Below are 26,741 nucleotides of genomic sequence, written 5' to 3'. Positions count from 1 at the left end.
GTTTTATGATGTAGTTTTGCCCGCCAAGACTTTCGGTGAAGACAAATGTGATAATATGGAGAAAATTAATAAGTACTAATCGATGTTCTATGGTCTAGTGTGCGGATTATTTCTCTTTTGCGCTGGAGCTGTATCCCAGGGATCCGCTTGGGGTTCCCAAAGCGGAAGTCCCGCCTCGATGAACTTGGCATTTTCATGTACCCACGGGATGTGTCTTACAAATCTGGCATTAGATAGATATGGTGAATATTCAGTGCGTTGAGTCCGGGTCAGCTCCATCAATGACGTGGATTGCTAGTAAATGAGATTTCCAAACACTATCCTTACCCACTAAATTGCATCGGATTTTCCACTCCCCAGATCCACGCTTGCTCTTGCATAAAAGTGTTGTTCGGACCATTAGATTCGGTGAAGCAAGGCTGCAATGGAACGTTCGGATCATGACCAGATAATACTGTGGAAGCTGTGAGCTAACATTGAGAACTCGGAACTATAATGATGCATACCTTGGTCAAGGTCAAATAGAGCTTGCGAGATGTCCGTATTCTCAACAATGTCTGGCATAGAATCCCCGTAAAAAATTTCTGTGCCTTGACCCAACTGTGCATCTGGTTGATCCTCCACGGAATTGTTCCAGTCTTCAGAGGGCTGGAGTTCAGGTTGTTTGTCTTGTGCGCTGGCTTCGGTTTTCGAACCCAACATCTCCGTCAATTCCCTTTCCATAACCAACCGTGTGAGTCGCTGTAGGATCTCAAGACCCTGAGCTGATAGGGCAGAGCGTGATTTGGATTGAAGCTGTCCTTGCATATTGAGTATACGACGAAGTCCTATTTTGCATTCTTGAGACTCTGGGGTAAAAAGCTCAATACTGGCTAGGACGCATAGCATCACACCCGCGGTGAATGTGTGTATACTTATGAAAGCCGCAGCATACGTTTCAGCGGCAAGACAGAACACGGGCGATGTACCAATGTGAGATGTGCTCATCGCGGCATTGCGGCAGGTTTGTAAAGACATTTGAAATGTATCTTTGAAAGTATCAGGTGAAATACCAGATGCAGGGTCTTGACACAATTTGGTGCGATAAGTCATCAGCGGTCTGTGAACAAGAATCCTTGCATTCTCATAGGCAAAAGCCAACGCAAGAGCTTGAAGCTGATATATGTGGCTCTCGAAGCCGGGGCCAGAGGCACCGATATCACGGTCCATTTCTTCAGGAGAGGAATAATTCGCACGGTTGACCTGGCTTAAGCAAAGGATATCGGGGATTTCCGCCTTCCACTTATCTAGCCTGTCATCCAAAATGGCGACTTTCCGTAGAAGTCTTTTAGAATCGAGTTTGAAGCTTTGCCTCTCCCAGCTTCCAGTTTTATTTAAGCCAATGCCATATAGATCAGTCAAAACTTCTTTGAGAAAGACTGAGAGTTTAGACATCAAATATTTGTAAGACAGAAGTGTAGCCGGGCATTGATGCATTTCATTGTAGCTGGCGGGAGATTGGCAAGTGTAGGTGGCTAATGGGTCCAATAGCTCCACATTGCAATCGGCATCAACAATGCCATGCGGGTATCCATAAGAAATGGAGCAAAATGTCTCAATCTCGTAGATAGCCCACCAGCAACGTTTGCGGGTTTCGATCTCTTGTTGTAATGCGAGTGAGGTTGGCTCTGTGGTTGGTAACTTGCGATGCAATTTTAACGCTTGCGCGACGCGGAGTCCACAGCCACAAACCGGCCATGCCAGATTCGGACTTCCATGGTAGAGATAATATGTTCCTAACAACACGCATGTTTGGACAGCCTCGATAGAGCTGAAAGACACGATATCCAGTAATCTAGATCGTATAGCCGAAAAGATGCCTTCTTTTATAGCCGTGGAGTTGGCATTGTGCATCTCCAGCATCTTCTGCCTGTATTCGCCAGTGTACTGCAAAGCAATGGCAATAACCACGAGAAACGTACTGATCAGACCCGGATTATGATTTGCTGCCGCCATACTTTCAGACGGGTTGTCATAAAATGTGGGCCACTTTTTTCTGAATTCTTCCTGGTGAAAGATGAGCATGAACCAGTGTACCCGGTCAAAATAAGTATCGACCAGCAAGGCTGCGACTTCTCTGGAAGGTAAAAGCGAAAAAAGCTCTGTTGTTGCTGCTCTTGATTGCTGTAGCAGGGGATTCACCCAAGAAGATCTATCCAGTCTATGCTGCCTTCCAAGGGCGTCAATATCTGCAGTAGCTTGCAGTGTCTGGGAGTCTTGCCCTCCAGGTATGGCTGTTGTCATCGATCTATCCGGTCTCAAAGAGCTATGCAGTTCAAATGCCTATGGAATATTAGTAGGAATATAACGTACTTCTATGGAAAGACTCACTCCTTCTATCAACGATATTGTGGAGCTAGAGAAAGACTTCTCGACAACATTTTCACCACTCTGAGACTTTCTGCGAGCATCCAATGCGCTCTGCCGCCGAGACCTTTTCCTTGGCGCGTCTTGCCTCGGGGCCTGGAATGCTTTGAATTGATCGTCTGATCCTGTTCGGCATTCACTGCCCGCATGTACACAAAGAGTGCACGGGCGCTGGATATCGCACTGGACTAATGTCAGACATGACCGGGGAAACCATAATGAATTCGGATGGAAACAAACCCGTAATTTTTGGCGGCGACATCTTTCGCAAGCTCTCCCAACTTTGGTTCGTCTCCCCCGCATAGCCATTATGCCGTTTAGCCTACAGTTTTAGGCACGTGGCAAGAGGGAGAGAGGGAGATTGAGAGGCGGAAGTAAGAAAAGCGACACCACTGCTGAGTAATGAGGTCATCCGCAACTCCAAAATATACTAGAAAGTCTATGAGAATGAGTTTGGTTTATGAACTGAATCGTGGCAAATGAATTTTTACCTGTAAAGTTAGGATTGCTGTTTTGATAGTAAATTACATTTTAAAATAGGCTCAGGCTACAAGAAGATGCACGTTGATAATCACATAATTTGCTGAAATACAACCAATAAATTTTCATATAATTATGGTGGGATATTGCGTAGAGTATAATTAATTGCCTTTGATGATTTAGATATGCGAGTAGTTCGATTTGAGGGTGAACACAGGGGTACCAATTTCAAGGTTATAGCAGCTTGGGGAGAAAACGCACTACTTTTCAGTAAAAGCAGCGCAGAAATTCTCATTAATGGAATGCGATATGTACAATTGTGTAGAGTATATTATCCAAGCTGTATGTTAAGCAGAAAGTTGAAACAATCGGGTCTAATTGAATACAGGAAGGACGAACATCATCGTCATCATCATCAGTCCATGGACATGTCAAGATCAATACCCACCTGCCTTCTCTGCCATAGGTTTAAAGGATACAGACACCGGCTCATTTCCAATTCCCCGGGCCTTAGCAGCATCCAAAATTGCGATTGTTGCTGTTGCCCCAATACGGGTGACACCGAGGCTCATGACGTGCAGCAAATCGTCGAGGGTACGAACACCTCCAGCAGCCTTGATTTGAACATTGGGGCCAGAATTCTCACGCATAAGCTTAAGATCTCTTACTGTAGCACCGAGGTAATTGTAGGAACCGTCACTCTGCTTCACAAATCCGTACCCAGTCGAGGTCTTGACGAAGGCGACTTCAAGCGTAGTGCAGATCTTGCAAAGTTGAATGATGTGCTCAGACTGAAGGTAGTCATTTTCAAAGATGACCTTGAGGATAGCACCGCGACTGACGACTGCGCGATTGATCGCGTCGATTTCTTGAGCAACATATTCCCAATCACCGCCGAGGGCCTTGCCGATGTTGATGACCATGTCGATCTCAGTGCCCCCGCACTCAACAGCGGCAATTGCTTCAGTAACTTTGATCTCGGTGGTGCTGTTTCCATGGGGGAATCCGATGACAGGGCAGACCTGTACGTCGCTTCCGGCAAGCTCTCTCTTTGCGAGGGGGATGAGGTATGGCTTGACACAAGCAGTGGCCACATTTGCCTCCTTGGCAATTTTGAGACCGGAGAGGATGTCGGCATCAGTCATGGTCGGGTGGAGAAGGGAGTGGTCGATCATTTTGGCAATCTGAGGTAGGGTAACGGTGATTGTGTTTGCGGCCATGATTGCGGTATTCGGGTTAAACAGTGCTTTCAAAAGGGTAATGAGAGTGGTTGGGATTACGAAAAGATTTAGAGACAAATGTTAATATGAAAAGAAACTCGAAACACCTATTTGTGAAGGAAGCCTGGCGACTTTAAATAATTGCTTCGAGCGTGTGGTGTCAGCTGTATGGTCTTGAACTATCGTTCCGCCGGGATGTTTACCCAATCGGGATAGTGGTAGTTCATCAATCCCCAATTGCTGAAATTGTATTCATGTTACTCGCGCAAGCACATATAATTGGGTTGACTTCGGTCACGTGAAATAATGTGTCCAATCCACTGCTTCCACCGGAACAGTCGGTTCTCACATGGAATAGATCCGCTGCGATCAGCCTCCGCCGGAATCGTGACCCTTTAAGGAATGTACCATCACCGCACCATCACCTCAAAAATTTAAGACTATAGTACTTCTTTTTCTGTGGTTTAGGAACACTTGAACTAATCCCTATCTAGTCACTTGTATTCTTCTTTAATATTGGAACACTACAGCTGCAAATATTCCATTGGTAGCTCGCGCGTCAATAATGCGAAGCGGGAATTGTAGAAATATTTGAGCCAGAATTGATAAATTACTCGACATTGCATCAATGACTCGAGATCTGAATTTGTTAAAATCCAACCTCGTCGAGCAATTGATGAAGTAATTGGTTTTCACGAGCGTCTTGTTAAAATTGGATGTCACTGAGCTATGATACAGTGACTACTATAGAAGACAAGGGACCGTTACGCATGAGATGACCTGAAGCCCAAATCGGCGAGATGCTTGAGTAGAATGAAACCATGATCTACTGTATATCCTGGTGGCTACAGACAAGAGGCGCGCCATCCCGGCTACCACTTTTAAGCATGAGCTCAATCTGAGAGACGAAAATCAGTATTAATAGTGGCCGAGTTGTGGGAGGTGGACTACTACTTACCAGTTCAAGATCAGCCAACGCAGTCTCCGGCTCCTGCTCTGGTCGTGTTTTGCCCTCGACGAGACCTAAGCCCCAAGCTCTAATCTCAGGTGGGACTCCAGTTCTCTCGTTTGTGATGGTCACAACCTCGATCTTTCCATCGCGAGAGATAGTTACCTTTTCATTCTCAATCTTAATCCAACCATTAGAACATACAATAGTCCATTCATCCGCGCGCAATGAAGTGCCCCGAGAAATCTGGAATACGCCAGTCACGCCCGATGTTGTCCTCAATATCACGTCAGCGGTATCGACTGGAGGAAGATAGGGTTGAATCTGGTTTGTGAACGCCGAGAGTGAGGCGATCCGATGACCGGGTTCCACACACAAGAGCAATCGAAGCCCTGCCACATAGTGCACTCCGCCATCGAGAAGATAGCCACCTTGATGGGTTGGGTTGCGTCGCCATTCAGTGACTAGACAATTAATTAGACCTATGAGCTGTGCTCGGGATGTTGTGACTGACGATTAAATTTCCAATTCTCCGGAACAAGATCATGTTGACGTCCTTGGAAGCCAGTGATCTTGCCTAAGCTGCTGATCTGTGTGGCGGCGTATTCGTAGCTCTTCAGGAAGCGCCAGTTCTCTGCAACTGTCCAGGTTGGACCCTGGATCTCATTGCGATACCAATGAATAAGCTTCTTTGCCTCGTCGACATTCTCGGCGACCGGCTTTTCGGAAAGAACATGCTTGCCTGCCAAAAGAGCGGCTTGAATGAATCGTGGCTGGTGTCCAATGGGCAGTCTGTATAACGGTTAATTTATCATCAGGTGGCGTACCATAAATTCAACCTACGATATAACCACTGCTTGGATATCAGATCGCTTCAGGAGATCATCAAATCCACTATCGGTATCATCAGAATAGACATCAACTTTGCAAGAAAGCTGCTCGGCAATAGAATGAGCGGAGGCAGCTGAGCGTGAATAAACAGCTTTGAAAGAAATAGTCGAGGCAGCCTCAATGGCAGGCTAAATTAACATAGTCAGACAAGACTCCATTTTCCGGTAGGATACTGTAGATTCTCACTGCGTGTTCTTCTCTTGCCCAGATTCCTGAGATAATCCGTCAGTGAACGCTAAGGAAGCCACAATTTAGTCAGGCTTACCTCCTCCGATCAGAGCCACTCCAACTTGCGATTCAGATGCAGCCATTATTGCGATAGTTCTTTGATGATTTTTAGCAGACTTCGAAAGCCGATTGCAAGAAGTGGTTTTTATTAGTGATTACAACCACGTGAGCAGTCTAAGAAATGGGTGACTTCCAAGGTTATAGATCCCCGCTAGTCAGCAAAGACTGGAAGGTCGAAGCGTCGACCAAAATGTGGAGAAGGGTCCAATACCCGTGGGGATTTCCCGAAGAGGATTAGTCCGCCATAGCGGAACTTCCGTATCGGGACCAAATCCGTACTTCTACCAATCCTTAAATATAGATCAACTGGGGGACATTCATGAATTGAACATTGTGGGGTATTTGCTCAAGTTTATCTATTGGTTATTAATCTTACTCTATCGACTGTGATCACTATGGTCCAACGAGTTATTCAAGTCGGTATCATTGGTGCAGGTGATGTGGCTCAAATCGTCCATCTTCCCACCTTCACCTTCCTATCGAGCTACTTTAAAGTGAAATACATCTGTGATGTTTCTTTAAAGACCGCAGAGCACTGTTCCAATCGATTTGGAATCCCATGCATAGCGACCGATCCAACCGAAATATTCAACGATGCTGACATTGATGCCGTTGTGGTCCTAACCTCGGACGAGTTCCACGCCCCTTATGCCATCGCAGCACTTCAGGCGGGGAAGCATGTATTCGTTGAAAAGCCAATCACTTTGAGCTTACAAGCTGCAAAGGAAGTCATTGATGCGGAATCCTCCGCGCCGAATGGGGCCCGTGTTTTTGTTGGTTACATGCGACGATATTCGCCAAGCTTGGCAGCTTTCAAGCGCGAAGTCGCATCGATCAACTGTATCAAGTATGCCAGAGTACGTGACATTATCGGGCCAAACTCCTACTTTATTGCTCAGTCGGGAGCCGAGCCGAAGAAATTCTTCGATGATATTCCCCCCAAAGCTGGAAAGGAGAGACAGGAGCGATTGCAGGAGTTGTTGAGTCAAGCCTGGGGAACTCCTTTCACCGAGCTTAGCCCTGACCAGATGGATTATTGCTGTCTTCTCGCCAACCTCGGCAGTCATGGTCTCAGTCTGATGAGAGAAGTGCTAGGAGGACTTCCAACCGAGGTGCTCGCATCCACAGATAATGCTCGATGGTATACCACCATGTTCGAGTATGAGGGCAAAGTGAATGGTGATCGCTTCACCTGCTTGTATGAGACCGGGATTGACTCGGTGCCACGGTTTGACTCTCATGTGGCAAGGTTTGGGGAGAACAAGTCTGTCTCAATCTGCTATGACACGCCCTTTGTCAAGGGTCTCGGGATCACAGTGGAGATCGATGAGCTAAATGAGTATGGTGAGAAATGCCACAGATCTGTTCAAACGTCGTATGAGGACGCGTATACGGCCGAGTTGAGAGAATGGTACGATTGTATCGTCAATGGGAAACCAATCAAGACTAGTGCTATTGATGCAGTGGAAGACTTGAGGCTCTTCAAGATGATGATGGAGAAGTACCCAGAGCATAAAAAAGTTACATGCAACAATGGCAAAAGTGGGTTTCGCCCCTCTGGACCATGATGTTAGTTAATTATTCAATCGTTTTTTGATCCTCCGGACTTCTGTCAATTCTATACATATTTTTTGCCTCATCTAGAAAGGGAATTCAACAGTTGAAACTAAATAGAGTGACGCAAAAGAACTATGACTTTTTCAAGACAGTGACACATGAAGCATACTAGGAACAACGCACTTAGTATGAGTGGCAGATCTAGCTAGTGGTCGACCACATACCAATCTCGTGGGTTAATTAGACATTCCTTATTAGAGTTTAGCGCAGTGCCTATCGACTAGTGTCCTCGTATAATAAATTAGCCATTTAAAGGTCACACCGATGCAGAGAGTATATCTGAACGAAAGAGATGCTGAGGAACGTACAGTTATGTGAGGTGGAAATTCTAGTATTGCATAATGAGACAAAAGTAAGGTTTGCATCTGTTTGTTTTACGTGCCAAGTCATTGGCAATCCTGTTCTCTTCTCTGTCTTCACTGCTCCACGGCTGCTCTCTTCTCATTGACACCTCATATCCCAGGCATGAAACAAGGCCAGATCAGGTGCCACCCCCGCATAACTCCCCTGCACCCCAATGAGTGCACGGCACTACCTGACCATTACAACTATGTATAGATTTGTTCCTGGCACCGTCGGTGGTGTTGGGTCCAGACGTAAACTATCTCACAAAACATGCGAGTCCTGCAAAAAGCGGCATGTGAGTATCTTGACTAAGCGTTTGAATTTATCACTGACCATTATGCCACAGAAACGATGTGTTCATGATCAAAAGACCACCCAATTAGATGACCGAAAGAGGTCAGCACTGGCTTCGTCGCTCAGCTTTGCAGAAATTCCCAATTTATCTGACCCTGATGTTAACGGGGGGCTGACAAACAATGTCAATGGCTACGCTTCAGTCCCAGAGTCGCAAACCCTTTCAGAAGATGGAATTTGCCACGCGCCAGAACAAGCGGAGCGACCACCTGAAAGCAGTCGAAACCGCTTTGTTGGTAACCTCAGTCCAGAGGCGTTTTTCTTTGCGACTGGCAATCAAGCCGTTGATAGCGACGACCAACGTACTAACGTTGGCGTTTGGCTAGTATCTCGCCAGCCTGCGTTGGAGAAACACCAGGATACTACTTTGGGTATTGATGACCATGGCCAATCAACTACTTATGCTTCTCTCCCACTGCCGAGCTCGTTCAACCTGCAAGGCATGTTTCCCCAACTTCAGAAACAGTGGATATCTGTCCTCCCACCAGACTACGAGTTTAAGCTCATGTCCAACATATACTTTTCTAAATTTGATCCAATATTTCCCGTCATTCATGGCGACAATATTGAAGAGCTTGAGGATATTGAATCCTTGACACTCAAGCAATGCATTTGCCTGGTGGCTTCTCTCGACCCCTCGATGAAACCCCATCTCAGACTCGCTCACACCGATGGTGTGATATCTCAATTGCAATTCTGCTCTCGCATTGCAGAAACTCTCAAGTCCATCTTACATACCGGGATTATCCGTGATAAGATGTTGCTACTGCAAATAACCGCTTTGTTGGCATTTTTCGTTGATAAGCCCAGCTCTAGCGAGATATCATCATACTACTGTGCCCAGGCAGTAGAGATATCTCAGACACTTGGGCTACATGTCTCACGTCCCGGTGAAACCGAAGCATTAGAGAAGTCGCATCGTTTGTTCTGGTGTATATGGGCGCTGGATCGACTCAATGCTGCTACAAACGGGAGGCCTACCCTTATTCATGAGCGCGATATCGGTGAACAGATACTAGCCTTTGTTCCTGAGCACCTTCCATGTTTTCGGCTGTTTCTTCGCATATGCAAATTTCTCGACGACGTAATATCTCAGTATCGGCCTCGACCAGTGCTTCACTCCAATGTAGGAGAAATGCCCGTTCCCGATTATGAAAGCCTTGTTTGTGAGACGGCTGCAACAACAGTGGACACCCCATTAATTGGTAAGAAACTTGGTCGATTTCTCGCTTCAACTCAATGCTTACAAACATGAACTCTAGCTTCAATGGAGATCTTCTATCTCGCTGTCCGAATTCTTGCATGTCAGCCCCAGAGTCAATCAGGTGGCCCTAATCGAGCCCCGAGCTCGGATGCTCAATCCTCTTCAGCGGCTAGCATACTCTCGATCGCTTCTGGAGATCTGAAACCCTCCATTTCCTACTGGGTTGCTTTGCCTTACGCCATTTCGCTAGCAATATCGGTCGAATACCAAACTCTCCGAAACAGCAAAATCCCATACGCACGTAAACGCGCTCACTACCGTTTCCATCAAACTCGGGAGGTTCTCGATGGACTGGGCGATACCTTTTTTTCTGCTCGCGTTATGGCCCGGCTAGCACAAGACACTCTCAAAGAAGCGAGAAAGTCTAGGGCGTCTGTAACAAGAAACAGAGATGAAAACTCGCTCCCAACTCGGAATCATCACTCTGGGCTTTTTACGAGCACCGACACTCATCTGCACTACACTCGTCCGCCCGACAGTCCACTTCATCCGAATGATTTCGAAACTACCACTCTACCACCCAGTCATCTTCATGGGATTCTCCCAGCAAGTGATGAAGATTGGGCGACGTTTGATAATTGCAGCTTTTCGGAAATCAATGGTGGTTTTGATGCGCTTGATGAAACTTTTGATTTAAGCCGAGTTGATACCCTTTTCTCAACCAATCTTAATCCGACAATGCCTTTGATACCGACGGACTGGATGGGATTTTGAATATGTACGAATGCCAGTTATACGAGTTCTTTGTATTTTTAAATGCTGCAAATCTATTATCCTGCTTGGAAAGCCGGAATTTCGATGCCTTTTTTGTGGCTGCCGATTCATTATGATTACTGCTAGTTTTGTATAGACAGGTCAGTTGTCTTGGTATCACTCATCCTTAGAGAGATAAAAAACGACGAAAGGAAAGAATACTTAATTAGCAGTCTAGCAGGTTTCAAATTCCCGAAATAGTAAAGTAGAGACTGCAATACATGCCAATAACACATAGTCCACCTAGCTTCCATCAGACCTCAAACTCTTTGTGCTCAGCCTTTGCGTTGTTTTCGGTTTTTTCCTCCTCGGAAATGCTGAGCTCATTCAATGAATCATCCGGGAAAATATGCGCCCTCCATGACCTCACCGGAATGTTCTCAGCGAAGAAGAGGGATATCTCCAAGTTGCTGCGGCCAGCTGTTTCACCGACACAATACCAGGTCCAGAGCATGGAAAGACATGTAGTTCCGGCATATACAAACCCTACCATTGGTCCAAGGCCAGCGTCGTAGTAAAGATATGGCGCGGTGAAGGAGATCACCCAAGTGGTGAAGTAGAACACAACGACACTAGTTGACATGATCTTGTTCTGGTTGACGCCCACTGCCATCTCTCGAGCGACAGTATAAGCCAACGGCCCAAGACCAAAGTTGAAACCGATAACCACAAAGAACGAAAATACGACAATGACGTATTGCGACGATTTTGTCAACGGAGTCGTGCCAAGTGCTCCGATCACAATGAAAGCCACGAGCATCATTCCGTTGGTAACCATAAGATTAATCCGACGTCGGACCTTGTTGGCTGTGACAACCGAGGCACCGACGGCGAAGATTTGGACCACATTGATGGCAATTTGCACGAGGAAAGGGTCTTCGATGCCGACTGCTTGGATGAACACCACACCATACACATAGAAAAACAGAATACCACACACTTGCTGGCTGAACATTGCTCCTGCTGAAAACAGGACTTTTCTTCTTTCGACAGGATCTGTGACCAAGGACTTCCAGGACGAGGATTCCGTATTTTGTTCCTCGACTCTCTTGGTATTGTTAGCCACGGCCATATCGGCGGTCGGGTCGTAGTCTGGCTGACTGCGATTGATCCTTCGAAAGCTTTCCTCTGCATCCGACTGGCGGTTTTTGAAAATATACCACACAGGGCTCTCTGGAATAAACGGCAACAGAGCAAACATCATCAATGGAAGGACAATAAGGCCACCCATAGGAATTTTGTAAGATAGAGAGTTATTCTTGAGATTCGCCGTGCCCTGATTGATACAGGAAGCAATCAACTGAGAGCAGGATTGGAGGAATTGAAATGACATCAAGGCCGGTCCACGAACACTGGAGGGCGCAATCTCGCCAATGTATAGTAAGGATGTAACGGTGAATTGGCCAACTCCAATGCCAATCAGAATCCGACCAACTATAATGATTGAATCTTCGTAGATTGTATCCGCGACTTGACAGATACCACCAACCAGTACGCAAAATGAGGCCAGCCAGAACGTGGCTTTGCGACCCCATCGATCGTTGACTGGTGCGGCGATGATGGCGCCTACCAAGTCTCCGATGTAGATCGCTGAGGCTGTCACTGCTTGAAAAGAAGAAGGTAGCTCGAGGATGCCGTCTGCGTTACGGTGTGTTCCGTAATCGTCTTTGAACTGCTGCATGGCGAGAACGCCGTTGTAGTAGGTGTTGTCGTACCCGTAGCAAAGAGCGCCGATTGCTGACACGGCACAATAGAATATTGCCCATCCCTGAGACTTCCAGTTGAAATTGAAGAATTGGAACATCTCAATATTGGATACTTGCTATCAAAAGCAAGCAGGCGTAAGGTGGAGTATTTTCGAAAGGATATCTTTTGGCTGGCGACAAGGGCTGGGGCAAATCTGGGGAAATATCTGGGGAACAGATCTGGGGAATTGATCAATTAATATTTGTTAAACCCCAGCTGTGAGGAATTATAGAGCCTGTTTCTTGAAATAGTCAATCCGAGCGACATAGCTTCCAGATAGCGGATATTGACCATAAACGGATATTCCGACATATTTTGGCAAGAATGTCGAGAGAAGTCTAACTTTAGCTGTATTTTGTCTCCAATTGGGCGGAGCTCTGCAAATCTTTCTTCTGTCGAATGATTCTAGAGTTTCGGTTGAAAGTTTATTCTACGACGATCTAATGCGAGTCTTCTTTCTTATCGGTTACATGTCACAAGAAAAGATACTAGGCTGAGTGTTTTCTTTATATTTTCGACAGTAGCCAATTTGAGCCTCCCCTGCATTTATGTTCATTCTCATCAAAGGGGGGCAGACCCGACACTTTATGTAATGATCACAATTCCATGGTCTTCCACAGGAAATCAAGCAATGTCTCCATTCGACAGAGAGGCGGAAAACTAGAATGGGGGTTGCCCGGATATGTTTCCAGAAGAGGAAGCTCCGTCGTAGGGAAGCTTCCATATTGGGAAGCGCACCCGCCTCATGCCCGCTTCCAACGTACGTACTTCGCTTTTTTGAATAATTTAGTTGTCTGAAAACTTCATCAAAGATTACAAATTTTTTCTCTTCTAAATTCAATTTTCGCAAAGCTTGAGAAAAACAGCAGAGCAGCTACCTCGACAAGTTTTATCATACTTGCTGCTGAGGTCTCAATTATACCTTCATTGTTTGTTTAGGAATTATATGAAATAATATCAAGACTCAAATCACCCAGCTAGTTAAAACGCACACCAATAATACCAAAACAAACGCCGTCCAATATATATGTCCAGATACTGGTGATCCCGATGCATCCTTCAAAATACACTCACTGACAATCTTTGCACCACATAGAGCAACAGGAACACCAGCTCCAGGATGTGTACTTGCACCGACAAAATACAAGCCCTTGATATCATGTCTCACCTTTGGTCGAAAACTCAATACATTAAAAAACGAGTGCGAGAGACCCAAAATCGCCCCACGGTCAAGATTGAACTTAGACTGCCAGGTCATAGGTGTCTCAACAGACTCCAAGACAAGACTATCCCTCAGACTTGCCCCCGTTCGGGACTCGATAGTTTTGAAAACGACATCCCGAGCATGGTTTATCAAGAAGGTCCAATCTTGCGGATTATCCGGGTCATATGTGAGATGGCCAACGGGCACTAATACCACCACTGCATCTTTGCCCTCGGGCGCAGCAGAGGGGTCAATCCGACTAGGAACATTGACGTAGAATGACGGTTCCGCGGGTAGATCGTGACGATGAAAGATTGCATCAAAACTCTCCCTGTATTCCTCTGCGAGAAAGACATTGTGGGTCTGGAGTTCTGGAATGACACGGTCAAAAGACCAGAAGAACGAAATGCTGCTGCACGATGCTTGTCTTTTAGTCAGGCTTTCTGCGTAGCGCGTGGGAGGCAGCAAATTGTTGTATGCATAGACTAGGTCAGCATTGATAATGACGGTATCGGCCAGCAACTCTTCGCCTGATTGAAGCTTGACTCCTCGTATTTCTCTTTGGGAAGAAATGACTGAAGTAACTTCTGTATTTAAGCGGTAATCGACCCCTAGTCGTTTCCCAACGTCTGTAAGAGCCTCTAAGATCTACCCTTGTCAGTCTATAGAGTATAACGGTGCTAATGAGCTCACCTTCACAAAGCCTCCTTTCGGGTACCAAATCCCATGCGCAAGCTCAGTATACTGCAGTAGCGAATACGTCCCTGGCGCCTCGAATGGATTCATGCCAAGATACATACTCGCAAACGTAAAAATGCGTCGAAGTTTATCGGACTTAAAATAACGCTTCACACGACTGTATATGCTTTCAAACGTGTGCAGAGAAAGCAATTCAAGTAGTAAGCCCGGGCGTAGCATAGCGAGAAGACTTGGAAAGTCTTTTGACAACACATGCTCCATTGAGATATCATAATGTCTCCCAGATTCATGCAAGAATTTCAAAGAAGTTTTGCAACCCGTCGGAGCCTTCATGGCGCTCGAGTTGGGGCTTCATTTTGCAGAGATCGGTTGAGAGCTCGAAGTAGTCGTTATCATGGAACCAGATCCGATAGTTTGGCTCGCATTTAAGAAGTTCTAAGCCCTCTGATTCAGGCGTTGTGTCCAGATCAGCAAATGTTTTGTAGAACACCTCTGGCATAAGAAGGAGTGATGGGCCTTGGTCGAATCTCTATAATGGTAAGTAAGCATTGGTCGATACATACGGGCATCTAAAAACGCACGTAGCCATCATGATGAATGAGGGAGCATCTGCCGCCGAGAAAGTTGTTCTTCTCCAAGACAGTGACTTTGTATCCGGCTTTCGCTAGACGAGCGGCCGTGGCTATGCCGCCGGCACCGGCTCCTGTGTAGCTTAGTATGGTGTTTGTAGCCATTTGACATCTTGCTTACCAACGACGATGGCAGTTTTCATTTCGGAGTAATATGTAAAAGGGAGATGGGTTGGTAGAGCTGAGCAGGCATCGCGTCAGTCGAACGCACCTTGTTATACCCGTAATTCCCGATCTGGTCGAGATATGTACTGGTATTGTTTTGTAAGTACAATACAAAAATACAATAATTCGAGTGGGGGTTCGACTCCAATGACTGATTAAAATGCATACTCCAATTATGCACAAGACACCTCATTTTTCTTTACTGTCTTGCAGAAGCCAGCTTTCATTGTCGTCTCCTCGGCAGTCTCGAAAATATGTGGTCGCGAATATCTTGCTTCTGGTATGTAAAGGAATAACGTTAAATGAAGTAATGAATCAGTCAAAATGACATTCCCAAAAAAAAGAAAAACCAAAATATGTTCCTATCTTCCAACAGCCATCTCCCACCAAGCAAGTCTCAACCTCCTCCATAGCGGAACCTTCAATTTCCCATTCGCTATAACACCAGCTCTCCGTCTTCTCCTAACCATCTCACCAATCATCATATAGCTCTCAATAGTAGTCCGAACAGGCCGCCGTGCCTGGATTGGCAGCTCATTACTAGCGCCGACACTTTTATCATACACGCTATATGCCTTGCGTAGCATGCGCTCTTCAAGCCTGGCAAGACGAGAATCATCCGGATTGGCGAGCACATCACTTGGTCCCATTCCTTCTTCTGCTAGCCATGAAGTCGGGATGTAAACGCGATCAATTGCAGCATCTCGCTTGATATCACGGGCAATGTTGACAAACTGTAATGCCTGACCTGTTAACTGGCCTGCGTTGATGATTCGGTGATCAACTTCCAGCTCATAATTGCAGAAGACCAGTTCCAGAAGAGAAGCTGCGACAGTGCCTGCGACGCGGTGGGCGTAGAGCTCCAGGTCTTTCTCTGTTGATATAGGGGAAGAAACAGGGAATTGAAGGTCCATTTCGAAGCCAGAAAGAAGTTCCAAAATGGGAGATAGGGTTAAACGGGAGGCCGGGAGGAGGACAATCGAAGAGAGCAAAGGCGAGTCAGCTAATTTTGTTTCTTCTGTTTCTAGATAGTCGTAAAGGGGCTTTTTTGGGTGCTTCACTGAGAAATGCCAATGTAGAAGTGAAGAAGCTTCTTGTATACTTGCTCGGGCTGCTTCTTGATTGGGTGCTTCATCCACTAGGTCGTCTATGACCCGGCAGAAGGAATATCTGTAGAAATATTAATATGTTTCTGGTTATTATCGGTTATGTTCTCACAGAAGTATTAGATCAGTGCGAAGCCTGCCCTGAAACATTGCGCTACCCAGGTACATACTTTGACTTTTCTGGGCGAGCTTGTCGATGGCTGTTCCTAAACCTTCGAGGAAGCGAATGTCAAACGATCTTTGGGTTGTGAGGTATGACCATGCTATTCGGCTGAATGAACGTGGGTTCTTTTCATCTGGCTCTGAAATCATTGCGTCGTATTCTGCAATTGCGAGGGCGTGGTCTACTGTGACCAGGCCTAGAACGACCATAATGTTACTTACAAAGAAGAATATACCTTCTCTATTGATCAAAGTCAGTCAAAAATTTGACATCGAGCGATGGGTTGTGAATCTTACTCCAATTCAAGGAATCCGAAAAATTGAATTCCGATTTTTGTTTCCTGTTCAATCACCCACGTTCCACGCTGGAGAGCAAAGAAATCCACAATCCAAAGGTATAGAGTAGGCAATATGATAGAGATAGCGATGGGTCTCTTTGGCATATTCAACAAAAAGTCACTACAAAGAACCCTGGTAGACCCTCATTAGTGGCAAATGCGGAAGTTCAATGTCAGTGATCGACTCACCATTGCAAAGCTATCACGGGGAGTGACCATGCAATTATGAGGCCCAGGTAAGTAACTTTAGTTTCCAGAACTGAGCATAAAGCGCCCACTGCAATCCCGGGAAAGAGAAGCAATGATCCCAACTTTTTGGCACTACTCGCTCTTGGCAACAGATATACCGGAAGTACCAAGTGCTTTGTTAGAATGACATAGAGCAAACTTGTACAGTAAGTCTGGATGACGAAGAAAAATACCTCCTCGAGTGGTATATCCAGAAGGGTGAGGCCAACGACTGCATCTGTTGGATAGGTCCAGATACGGTTGCGGATAAGATATGAGTCCCAAGGTATGGTGAATAGAACTGCAATCTATTGTCATCGTCAGCAGCGAATTTACAGAATAACAAGGTTGCTCGTACAGCAATCAAGGTTGTTATCTTGTAGAGTTCGACCTTGATGAGAAAAGGCCAATAAGCTGCTGTCATCAAGACAGCTGGAGGGATGGTCCATATCAAATGACTGACAAACAGTAAGTACTTGACTATTTGCCATCTTTCGAGACTCACACGAGACAATAATCATATCCCATTTTTGGAGAGGGTGGGCGCAATAAGGCGCTGCAAAAATAACGGACATGGGAAAGAATGAAACTAGAGCTCGGAATTCTTTGTCCTGCACGATGGTGCTGACTGATGACTGAGCAGGGAGAAACCAAAATTACGGATCACTCACGTCTTAGGTCCTTTGAAATCGGGGAGTTATTAATGTCAGATTGTGACCGACGCCGGGTTTACTTTCCGCGCCTAACTGGAATGTAAGGGAAATACAAGAAACTAGTGCTTACCAGCCTACAATGTTCACGAGTAAAACTCCAAGATAAACCCGTCATTGTATATCGTAAGTCTTGTTGACTGCACCTAATGCATTTAAACGAAAACGAATGCGACGTATTCTTCTGGCCTAATGCAGCGCAACCAGGTTGAGTGAATGGAAAGCAGCGAATAGGAGCCACGGGAAGCTACATGATACAATGTCAGCGTAATGAGTTGTGCGTTTACCAAGAAAGCACCCTTTAACTGAAAGCAAAGGAGCCTAAGCTGCGGTTATCTTGGTTTGTCGATCGATCGATCGCGATCGATAAATACGTTCCGCCAGAATCCGGTTTCTCCGTTGCTATACCCGAAGTGTGCCTGCATGAATGTCGCTAATGCATAATAGTTTCGATTATAAATGCAAGATAACAAGCTTTCATTGGGTGATTTGGTCAGAGAAGTGCAATCGTATAAATCAAACAGAACAAGATAACAATCACCACGCACTTGGCTGAGAATGATGAACCTCGATCTAAATTACAGGGACTTGCCATGAGTTTCTCACATGTCGCGATATTCCAAGGTACAGAAATATGAAGGTCTTCGAGTACCCTTTCTGCAGTGAGCCTTGCGCCCGCTAGACTAGCGGGCACTCCAGCTCCAGGGTGGGTACTGGCACCGACAAAGTACACACCCTGAAGACGGTCATGTTTAATCTTTGGTCGAAATGCGAGGATATTGAAGAAGCTGTGATCAATGCCAAATATCGCACCTTTCTCCGAATTGAATGTATCCTGCCAAGTAAATGGTGTATTGATAATCTCATCTTCGATGAAGCCTTGGACTCCGACAGCACCTGTTCGTTTCTCAATTGTCGATATCACATAGTTGCGCACTTCGTTCACTAATTTTTCCATGTCTTGTTTTGCTTGCCTGTCACTTGGGTTTGTATCGCCCAGATTTTCGACCAAAACAAGAACTATTAGTGCATCCTTGCCTGGTGGTGCGGCCGAAGGATCGATGCGCGACGGTACATGTATATAGAAGGAGGGCCGAATAGTTCCATGCATTTGCAATCCAGGGGTATAGAAATTCTGGCCGTAACTTTTGTCGAGAAACATATTGTGGGTTTCTAGCTGCAACACCTTTTTGGATAGGGACCAGTAGAATGAGATGCTACTGCAAGAGAGTTGTTTATTCTTTCCCGCTTGCGGCGTAAGTGAAGGAAGAAGCTCTTTATAAGCGTAAGAAAGATCAGCGTTGATAATGACAGCATCTGCTGCTACCTCGCTTGACGCGAGCGAAATGCCTTGAACTTTCCCTTCGGAAATATTCACTCTTTCTACTGGAACTGAGAGGTGATAGTCGGCACCTAGTCTTAATCCAATATTGACCAAAGCCTCAACGATCTGCTTCAATTAGCCTCAATTCTGGTCTGCCATGTCCCTACTTACTCGATAAAAACCCCCTCGGGGATACCAAACACCCCCAGCTAGCTCTGAATATTGGAGAAGGGTGTATGTCCCTGGTGTATCCAAAGGCGACATGCCGAGATACATTGTCGCGGCAGTAAACACCTGGCGTATGGAGTGAGATTTAAAAAAGTGCGATGCCCTCCCCCAGACGTTTTGAAAGGGATGGAGTTGAAACACGTAAGGTAGAAACGCTGGCCTGAGCAAAGATAATAATCGCGGGAAGTCCTTCTTCAACACGTGGATTAAGCTCTTCTCATAATGCCTTTGAGCCTCTTGCAAAAAATCCAAGAATCGGTGGAATCCGCTGTTTCCCTCGAATTTCTCGATTTGATTCTTCATCTTAGCCAAGTCAGTCGAGGTTGTGAATGACTCCCCATCATGAAGCCAGGTAATACAATTCGGCTCGCACTTCAGAAGCTCAATATTCATGTCATCCATGGATGTACCAAGGTGCTGGAATGTTTCCTCGAAGATTTCTGTCATCAACATGATGGATGGACCGCGGTCGAAACGCTAGCAAGTCAGTGAGAGCGTGAGGCGGGTCATCGTCAACTTACGTATCCATTTCGATTGATGCTACTACATTTGCCTCCCAGAAAGTTGTTCTTCTCATACAATGACACATTCACACCAGCTTGTGCTAGTCTAGCTGCCACTGCTACACCTCCAACGCCAGCACCTTATAATTTCGTCAGCGCGATCCAGTACTCGGAGCCGGCTTCTTACCAATGACAACTACCTTCTTCTTAGCGGGGTCCATTCTTTTTTGCTTGGACCGAGGGTTGGGCACGAGAGACAGTATAAGTAACCATTATTTATACGATGTCCTGGTTCTTGAATGCTTCCACCACTTCAACGCAACAATACTCCGGTAGCCAATCATGGTCAACGCACATATGGTTACATGCATATTTTCGATTACAAGATCGATGTTCCCGATGCTGGATCGGAATTGTAAATAGCTGTGATGTCACTGGTGGCGTCCGGTGTTAGCTTCGATTGCCGCTTACCATCTTTGGTGACATCACATATCACCATTTCTCCAAAGGGCGATTTGAACTTGATCGCCGCGTGCTGTTTAAGAGCTTTCATGTTGTGAGAAATGGATGAAACTGATGTTAGAGCAGATCGATATAAGCACAGGTCAGTGACAGACAAAGAATCTTTAATAAATGGCTGACTGTTTCTAGTTGTCTGAGTGGAAACTTTGCACCGGTTCAAACCCAGCGCAAGCTGGAGCCCTGCAAATATACCGGGAAAATTCCGATCGAGCTACATGGCGGACAGTATATCCGTAATGGAGGAAATCCGAGTTCTGACGATCTAAGCGGTGATATTCATATGTTCGACGGCGACGGCATGCTAAGCGGGGTTTTCTTTCGAAAAACACCGTCCACAGTTGAGCCCTGCTTTGTCAATCGATATATTCTGACAGATGTTTTCCTTGCTGGGAAGTCGGTTTCCGTGCGTGGACCCATACTGCCCAGTATATCAACGCTGGTGAATCCTTTTAATTCGGTGTTGGTAACTTTTGTAAAACTTTGTCGATTTTTGTTCTTGCTTTTATGGTCTCATTTGGCTCATTCCTCTATACATAGAATCAGCGTTGCAAATACAGCTGTTCTATACCACGATAGAAGAGCATTGGCGACATGCCAGACAGGTCCGCCTATGAGGGTTCAGCTACCGGGTTTGGAAACTGTTGGTTGGTACAATGGAATCTCGGCAGAGAACGAGAATGACAGAACGGAATTTGAAACGGACAGATTTGGACGTTGCGGGCTGTTGGGGTTTTTGAAGGATTGGACAACTGCTCATGTACGTCGTTCATGATGAAAGGGGGAGATCATGGCTGACCGTACCAAGCCACGCGTTGATCAAATAACAGGGGAGCTTATCTCATTTCAATCTTCCTTTATGCCACCGTTCGTCTGGTATTCTGTGATTCCGAAAATGGGAGAGTTAGCTTGTGCCTCGCATGCTCCGGTTCCGGGGATATCCAGTCCAAAGTTCATGCATGATTTTGGAGTTTCCCCGAACCATACTGTGATTCTGGACTTGCCAGTGTCTCTGGATGCATTCAATCTTATCAAAAGAAGGCCTATTATACATTATGATGCGAGCTCACCGTCCCGGTTTGGGGTATTTGCCCGGAACGACCCAGTCATGGTCCGCTGGTTTGAGACAGAAGCATGTTTTATATTTCACACCGCCGCTACCTGGGATGAGATGTCTTCTTCTCTTCAAGGGGATAAAATTGAGTCTGTGAACATGATTGCATGCCGCTATTCAAATGCTAACATGCTGTACTCGATGGGCGGAATCTACGGGAGTCTTGATTCACACCTGCTTGAAAATGGGAGCGATAGTCGACTATATTATTACCGATTCTTACTGTCTGAAGTACACAAGAACACCATCACTCATCAATGGGCATTATCTTCAATCCCCTTCGAGATGCCAATCTCATGTTCGCACAAGACGCCAACGTTCATATACGGCTGCTCTTCAACTGACGCAATGTTTGGCGCAAAAAGCGGCGAATGCATGAAGATAGACTGTCTTGTCAAAGCAAACGTTCAGGTGCTGATCAAGCGCGGCATGCAACAGGAACCACAACCTGTTGTGGGTTGTGTAGATAACCGGAGTGTCACAGAGATCTTGGCTAGTAATGACCCTGAAGATCCGATTCAAATATTCCAAGCTCCACAGGGGTGGTATGCACAAGAACCCCAATTCATACCTCGGCATAACTCCAAGGGTGATGATGACGGGTACTTGTTAACCTTGATGTTTGATGAATCCCAGATACAGGATGGGGTGTGCTCCAATGATTCCAAAAGCGAGCTATGGGTCATTGATTCCCGTGATATGAGAACTGTCGTGGCAAGGATTTGCCTGCCGCAGAGGGTTCCATATGGGTTTCATGGAAATTGGTTCACTGAGCGGCAGATCTCAGAACAGAGGGCATATATTTCTACTCGCACGAAACAGTGGAATGTTCTGGTGGGTCAGACTAAAAAATTATGATATTCATTATTTCTCATTGTCACTCCTGTTTATAGCTCTTCAGGTTCGTCTTTGTAAGGTGTCTTCAATACTTTTACAAGTACAACGTAGTCAATACCTGACAAATAGAACCAAAAATTACGGAATTAATCAAGGAGAAGCAATGCATGACTCTGGAAATCCAGCTTCAAAAGCCTCTTTGGTGGAGTTACCTTCGAGTCTCGTATACAGATTTTCACAGGTTGCTGGCTAGAAGCGGATAGTTGTGTGGATCTACTAAATATTGAAAAAGCCCTGGACAAGATATATTAGAGCCTATTCAAATTCCGGATTTCTTCGGGGACAGGGGGATCCAATGCTATACAAGGGTTGAGTCGTCTTTGTTTCTCATGCTAGATCGACCTTCGTTTCCCGCATTCGAATTATTGACAGCTTATATCTAAACTGATTTTCGAATTAGTTTATTCGGCTCCTACCTTCCTATATGGGTTGATCTTGACAAAGAGACGAGTGACAGGGCCATGACATGCGATGATGGCAAGGATATTAATAGTCTTTCACGATGCATTCAACCAACTTCTGGATGAAAGAGATAGCTAAGTGAAAGAAACACAGTAAAGAGGATCATCTTTTCAATCTGGAGACGAGATGATCTTTATTGTGTTCTGTCTGTCTAGAGCTACCAGCACCACCGACTTATTCTAAATACTCCCACCCATAATATCAAATTTCGAGGAAAATGCTCGCGATAGCTTTCAGTAGTAGCCGTCAAAGTCGTCGCTCACCACTGCTTGTATTATTTGTGCTAGTCACAATACTTTTGGTTGCGTACACTTCATTGTTGCCAATCCCAAGTAGATTCAACCACTCAGACACACTTATCGCCATTGGCACAGAGCAGCAGGTCCTGGGTCTTCCTATCGAGTATACTAACGCTCCTGGGTCTTCCTATCGAGTATACTAACGCTCCTGCAGAATTATAATTTTGCGCAGAGCGGTTTGGAACGATCTTCCTCGAAAAGCTTCGTGAATCAAGAACACAATACTCCAAGCATTCGTCGGCTCTCACCTGCTTCCATAGTCGGACTGTGGACGATCGATGGGATTCTTTTGCTTTGGTAAGGGAGCCAAGTTTGACCCCGACGGAGGCAAATTTTATCTACAGTGCGAGCTGGGCCAAGACACAAATTTGGATTTGAAACAAACAGTGTTCCCAAAGGCCCCTAGCTTTCCAAGCCTCGACAATCTTCAGAGATATTGGTATAACACCGGTCCCTACTTTGTATTAGATGGCTGGGTTCAAATGGAGGAGGAATCCCAACTCTCCCCAAAGAAGACCGAGAACTACACCATATTAATCAAGCGAGAGGGAGCCACTAACCACTGGCACTCGTTAATGGAGATATATTCCATGACACTGAGCATGGACGTTCTACAAATTACATCTCAACCCAAAGCCTCTACCCCATTTTATGACACCGAACGCGATGCACCAAATACACAAGTCTTCATTCTCGATGACCACCCAGATGGTCCATACTTCGATATGTGGTCTCTCTTTTCAAATAGGCCAGTCCTACGTATCAAGGATTTACCAAGTGACACAACCTACGAGAACCTCATTCTGCCACTTGCAGGTGGGGGAAACACGCTTTGGCAAGGTGACTGGGAAGTCAACTCCTGCGAAAAGTCAACACTCCTAAATACATTCGTCAATCGAGCCTTGACCTTGTACGGTCTGAACGGGACCAAGCCACGTCAAAACGAAGAAATCACATTGACATTCATCAACCGAGCATCCGGGCGCAAACTCGCCAATACTACCGAATATTTGGAAATAATCAAAAATCAGTATCCTCTAGTGAGGGTCCAATCAATTGACTTCGCCGCTATCTCCTACAGAGATCAATTGAAGATCATTCAGGAAATAGATATCCTCGCAGGTGTCCATGGAGCAGGGCTCACACATGGTATCTTCCTGCCTCCTGGATCGGCGATGGTGGAAATTCTGCCTCCTGGGCTTAATCACAAGGGTTTCCGAAATGTTGCCTCGCTTCGGGGTCATGATTATTACAGCACGCATGCAGCAGATCTTGAGTTGAATGATCATGGTGATTGGCATTCCGAAGATGTTTTTCTAGATCTTGATCGGTTTATTGATATGATGGATGTGGCCATCAAGTCGATGTATAACAAGGGCTTGCGAAGTTACGATGTTTGAGTAGAGGAACCGTTTTCCTTTTTACTTTTACTTTTTTCAAGCCTGTTCCTTTTCAAAATTAAATCCGAAAGATAATATAGAGATCAATATTACTGCAAATGAATTTCCCCTTATGATGTTGTAGTGAAATATGCCTGTTTTTGTTTTGTCACTGACAAGGATTTATCGCCCGCACAACCACGCGACCTTTTTGCCTTACTTTACTTAGCGTATGGAAGTGAATAAATGAGAATATATGACCAAATGAGTAACGGTATAGCCTGGCTTGGTTTTAGCTTGTGTCCAACTGTATAGACTTATTATTGTAAAACTACAGTATGAATAGAGTAAAGAACATGCTCAAAGCCCCCTTAATACGACCTGCATGGTGTGAAACGAGCGAAATAAAAGAGAGCCTTTTCATATAATTTCACCAAGTCTCTACAGTCTCTATTCGGTGAAGCAGCAGAGATTTCAATTGATATTTTGGATTGAAAGAGCTCCTCCAAATAAAGTGCAGGGTTATCTTTTATTGTTGCGTGTTTCACGTGGTATTGCACTGCAAGCCCCAGTCTAGCATTCTACCTGTGATTCAATAGCCCCTGCGTCAAAAGAAAAACTAGGGTAACTTGTTCATGGGCAATTCATGAACGAGGGAAGGAAAGCTGTGATCGCATCGGAAATAAACCTTGGACGTCTGCATACCGTCAACTGGTGAACTCTGCCAACCACTGTTTACTAGAATTTATTGTTGGGAAAAGCACCTTGAACGTGAACCTTCGGTTTATTCCATGTTCATACCCAGTTTCTCAAAATTTAAGTATTTATAACAAAGATGAAGGTAAACAAAATTAGGGCCACGGTCTATGACTGCATATAGTAACTCCGCAGCAGTCAGCCGAGAAGCGAACGGTCCGTCGCAGCGACACGAACTACAAAGTTACCCCGAAGCCGGAATGACGCTCCTTCACGCCACAAGACTACAACAAAACCATCCGTCGGCACAAACTTATCCCGACCACCTATATAGCGTCATGATTTTCTCGTATTTACTCACCAGTTCAAGTTTAATTATAATAACCTTCATTTAACTGCATTACTTTTCCCAACCAATATGCGAGTTCTTTTATTAGGAGCAACCGGCACTCTAGGCTCCCGCATCTTATCAGCCCTCATAAAAAGAGGCCACACAGTCTCTGTCTTCATCCGAAACCCATCAAAGCTCGCACCAGGTGTCCAAGACGAGATCTTCAGTATCGAGTGTGGAGACGCAACAAAGAGCTCCGAAATCAAGGAGGCAGCTCTCCGCACCAAGTGCGATGCTATTGTAAACTCGGCTGGACTTGCGTCGGTCTCGCCGTGGGGTCGAAGTAGCCTACCTGAAATCGTCGATGCCGTTCTATCGGCTGCGCAGGAAATTGGTCGCGAGCGTGGATCTCCTTTGAGGGTTTGGTTGCTTGCTGGTATGGGTATTTTGGATATTCCGACTCAGAAGTACATGCTCGTGGATTAGTAAGTGATTTTGTTTATTATTAATGTCTTGGTGGTATTCCGGACTTGCTATGGTCATCTTGAAAGGAATATTTGGACGGTCAGCTAATTTGAGATTTAGCATTCATGTCTTCCCAGAGCATATTCTGACGTGGGAGAAAGTTCAGGCCGTGCCGCGCGAGTTTGTTGCCTGGTCTGTCCTCGGTGCTGGAATAATGAAGCCCTCCAGTGCGATCACTTATCCGGTTCCGGAGGCTTCCTCTGTGGAAAACTTGCTGATCTCTGCTCGCGTGCCGCCTGAATATTCGCTCAGGTTTCTTGGTGTGCCATTGATTGGAGGTTATTTGAATCTGTTAAGCCAGGTTCTGAACTACGGACCGACAACGCTTGAAGATAATGCTGATCTTATTGCATATGATTTGTTGGAGGGAATGGATAGTCCGTGGATATTTCAAAAGGTTGGGGTGAAAGAGCGAAAGAAATAATCTATACTCGCGGAGTCCTTATGGCCAGTCGGCATTTTGTTGTCGAGAATAATTTTGTGTCTTTATTCTAATCTAGTTTTAATATTCACTTCGTAATTTTTATATCTATTCTCAAGTTATCAAAGTTAGATTCTTTCGGACAGACTCCTGACTGGTCAAGTCAGAAGTTATCACTGTATCTGTAAAAGAGACAAAAGTAAGTAATCTACGGTCAGTCTCACATTTGGCATAAATATCCCAAACCGATTCATTGCTCTTCACTAGACAGATGACTTTCTTCGGTTATAGAATCATCTACAGCGAATTAGGCGCGAATTGTGAAGCAGAATTTACTTTTAGTTTCATTTCACTAAATCATCAAGGTTTCATTCTCACGGTAAAGCAGCGAGGAATTGAATCTGGGTGTAGGCTTACGACACAGCATGCGGGCCTGCATCGTGAGCCCGTAGTGGTTCCCGAAACGTTTTTTGTTGTCATGGGCTAAGA

General features: G+C 45.5%; 10 protein-coding genes across 10 annotated transcripts; 4 read left to right on the top strand and 6 right to left on the bottom strand.

Moving 5' to 3' along the window:
- Positions 1-438: 438 nt before the first annotated feature.
- N7511_007334 (transcription factor domain-containing protein) lies at positions 439-1,995 on the bottom strand (the record flags this gene model as incomplete). The annotated part of the gene is made up of 1 exon (XM_057129711.1): positions 439-1,995. The coding sequence occupies one exon, from the start codon at positions 1,993-1,995 to the stop codon at positions 439-441; it is 1,557 nt and encodes a 518-aa protein (XP_056982779.1).
- A 1,328-nt stretch (positions 1,996-3,323) lies between these two features.
- N7511_007333 (2-deoxyribose-5-phosphate aldolase) lies at positions 3,324-4,106 on the bottom strand (the record flags this gene model as incomplete). Its single annotated transcript, XM_057129710.1, has 1 exon — positions 3,324-4,106. One exon carries the CDS (start codon positions 4,104-4,106, stop codon positions 3,324-3,326), a length of 783 nt encoding a protein of 260 aa, XP_056982778.1.
- Positions 4,107-4,932: 826 nt separating this feature from the next.
- On the bottom strand, positions 4,933-6,257 carry N7511_007332 (Gfo/Idh/MocA family protein; the record flags this gene model as incomplete). Its single annotated transcript, XM_057129709.1, has 6 exons — positions 4,933-5,004; positions 5,065-5,519; positions 5,570-5,847; positions 5,899-6,074; positions 6,133-6,158; positions 6,212-6,257. The coding sequence occupies 6 exons, from the start codon at positions 6,255-6,257 to the stop codon at positions 4,933-4,935; spliced, it is 1,053 nt and encodes a 350-aa protein (XP_056982777.1).
- Positions 6,258-6,629: 372 nt separating this feature from the next.
- On the top strand, positions 6,630-7,802 carry N7511_007331 (Gfo/Idh/MocA family protein; the record flags this gene model as incomplete). The annotated part of the gene is made up of 1 exon (XM_057129708.1): positions 6,630-7,802. One exon carries the CDS (start codon positions 6,630-6,632, stop codon positions 7,800-7,802), a length of 1,173 nt encoding a protein of 390 aa, XP_056982776.1.
- A 599-nt stretch (positions 7,803-8,401) lies between these two features.
- Positions 8,402-10,528, top strand: N7511_007330 (fungal specific transcription factor domain-containing protein; the record flags this gene model as incomplete). The annotated part of the gene is made up of 3 exons (XM_057129707.1): positions 8,402-8,491; positions 8,543-9,755; positions 9,813-10,528. 3 exons carry the CDS (start codon positions 8,402-8,404, stop codon positions 10,526-10,528), a joined length of 2,019 nt encoding a protein of 672 aa, XP_056982775.1.
- Positions 10,529-10,820: 292 nt separating this feature from the next.
- Positions 10,821-12,371, bottom strand: N7511_007329 (uncharacterized protein; the record flags this gene model as incomplete). Its single annotated transcript, XM_057129706.1, has 1 exon — positions 10,821-12,371. The coding sequence occupies one exon, from the start codon at positions 12,369-12,371 to the stop codon at positions 10,821-10,823; it is 1,551 nt and encodes a 516-aa protein (XP_056982774.1).
- A 728-nt stretch (positions 12,372-13,099) lies between these two features.
- Positions 13,100-14,988, bottom strand: N7511_007328 (phytoene desaturase family protein; the record flags this gene model as incomplete). The annotated part of the gene is made up of 6 exons (XM_057129705.1): positions 13,100-13,107; positions 13,388-14,165; positions 14,211-14,373; positions 14,534-14,745; positions 14,798-14,919; positions 14,967-14,988. 6 exons carry the CDS (start codon positions 14,986-14,988, stop codon positions 13,100-13,102), a joined length of 1,305 nt encoding a protein of 434 aa, XP_056982773.1.
- A 384-nt stretch (positions 14,989-15,372) lies between these two features.
- Positions 15,373-19,830, bottom strand: N7511_007327 (Bifunctional lycopene cyclase/phytoene synthase; the record flags this gene model as incomplete). The annotated part of the gene is made up of 9 exons (XM_057129704.1): positions 15,373-16,180; positions 16,229-16,519; positions 16,576-16,749; positions 16,806-17,152; positions 17,203-17,324; positions 18,161-19,004; positions 19,050-19,583; positions 19,628-19,749; positions 19,797-19,830. 9 exons carry the CDS (start codon positions 19,828-19,830, stop codon positions 15,373-15,375), a joined length of 3,276 nt encoding a protein of 1,091 aa, XP_056982772.1.
- A 3,348-nt stretch (positions 19,831-23,178) lies between these two features.
- Positions 23,179-24,300, top strand: N7511_007326 (DUF563 domain protein; the record flags this gene model as incomplete). The annotated part of the gene is made up of 1 exon (XM_057129703.1): positions 23,179-24,300. One exon carries the CDS (start codon positions 23,179-23,181, stop codon positions 24,298-24,300), a length of 1,122 nt encoding a protein of 373 aa, XP_056982771.1.
- Positions 24,301-25,393: 1,093 nt separating this feature from the next.
- N7511_007325 (uncharacterized protein) lies at positions 25,394-26,255 on the top strand (the record flags this gene model as incomplete). The annotated part of the gene is made up of 2 exons (XM_057129702.1): positions 25,394-25,791; positions 25,892-26,255. 2 exons carry the CDS (start codon positions 25,394-25,396, stop codon positions 26,253-26,255), a joined length of 762 nt encoding a protein of 253 aa, XP_056982770.1.
- Between the last annotated feature and the right edge of the window lie 486 nt (positions 26,256-26,741).

This window comes from Penicillium nucicola, assembly GCF_028828085.1.
Source record: "Penicillium nucicola strain IBT 29836 chromosome Unknown utg000007l, whole genome shotgun sequence".
Classification (NCBI taxonomy): Eukaryota; Fungi; Ascomycota; class Eurotiomycetes; order Eurotiales; family Aspergillaceae; genus Penicillium; species Penicillium nucicola.
Note: the sequence above shows the minus strand (reverse complement) of the source record. Positions and strands in the feature narration are given on the sequence as shown.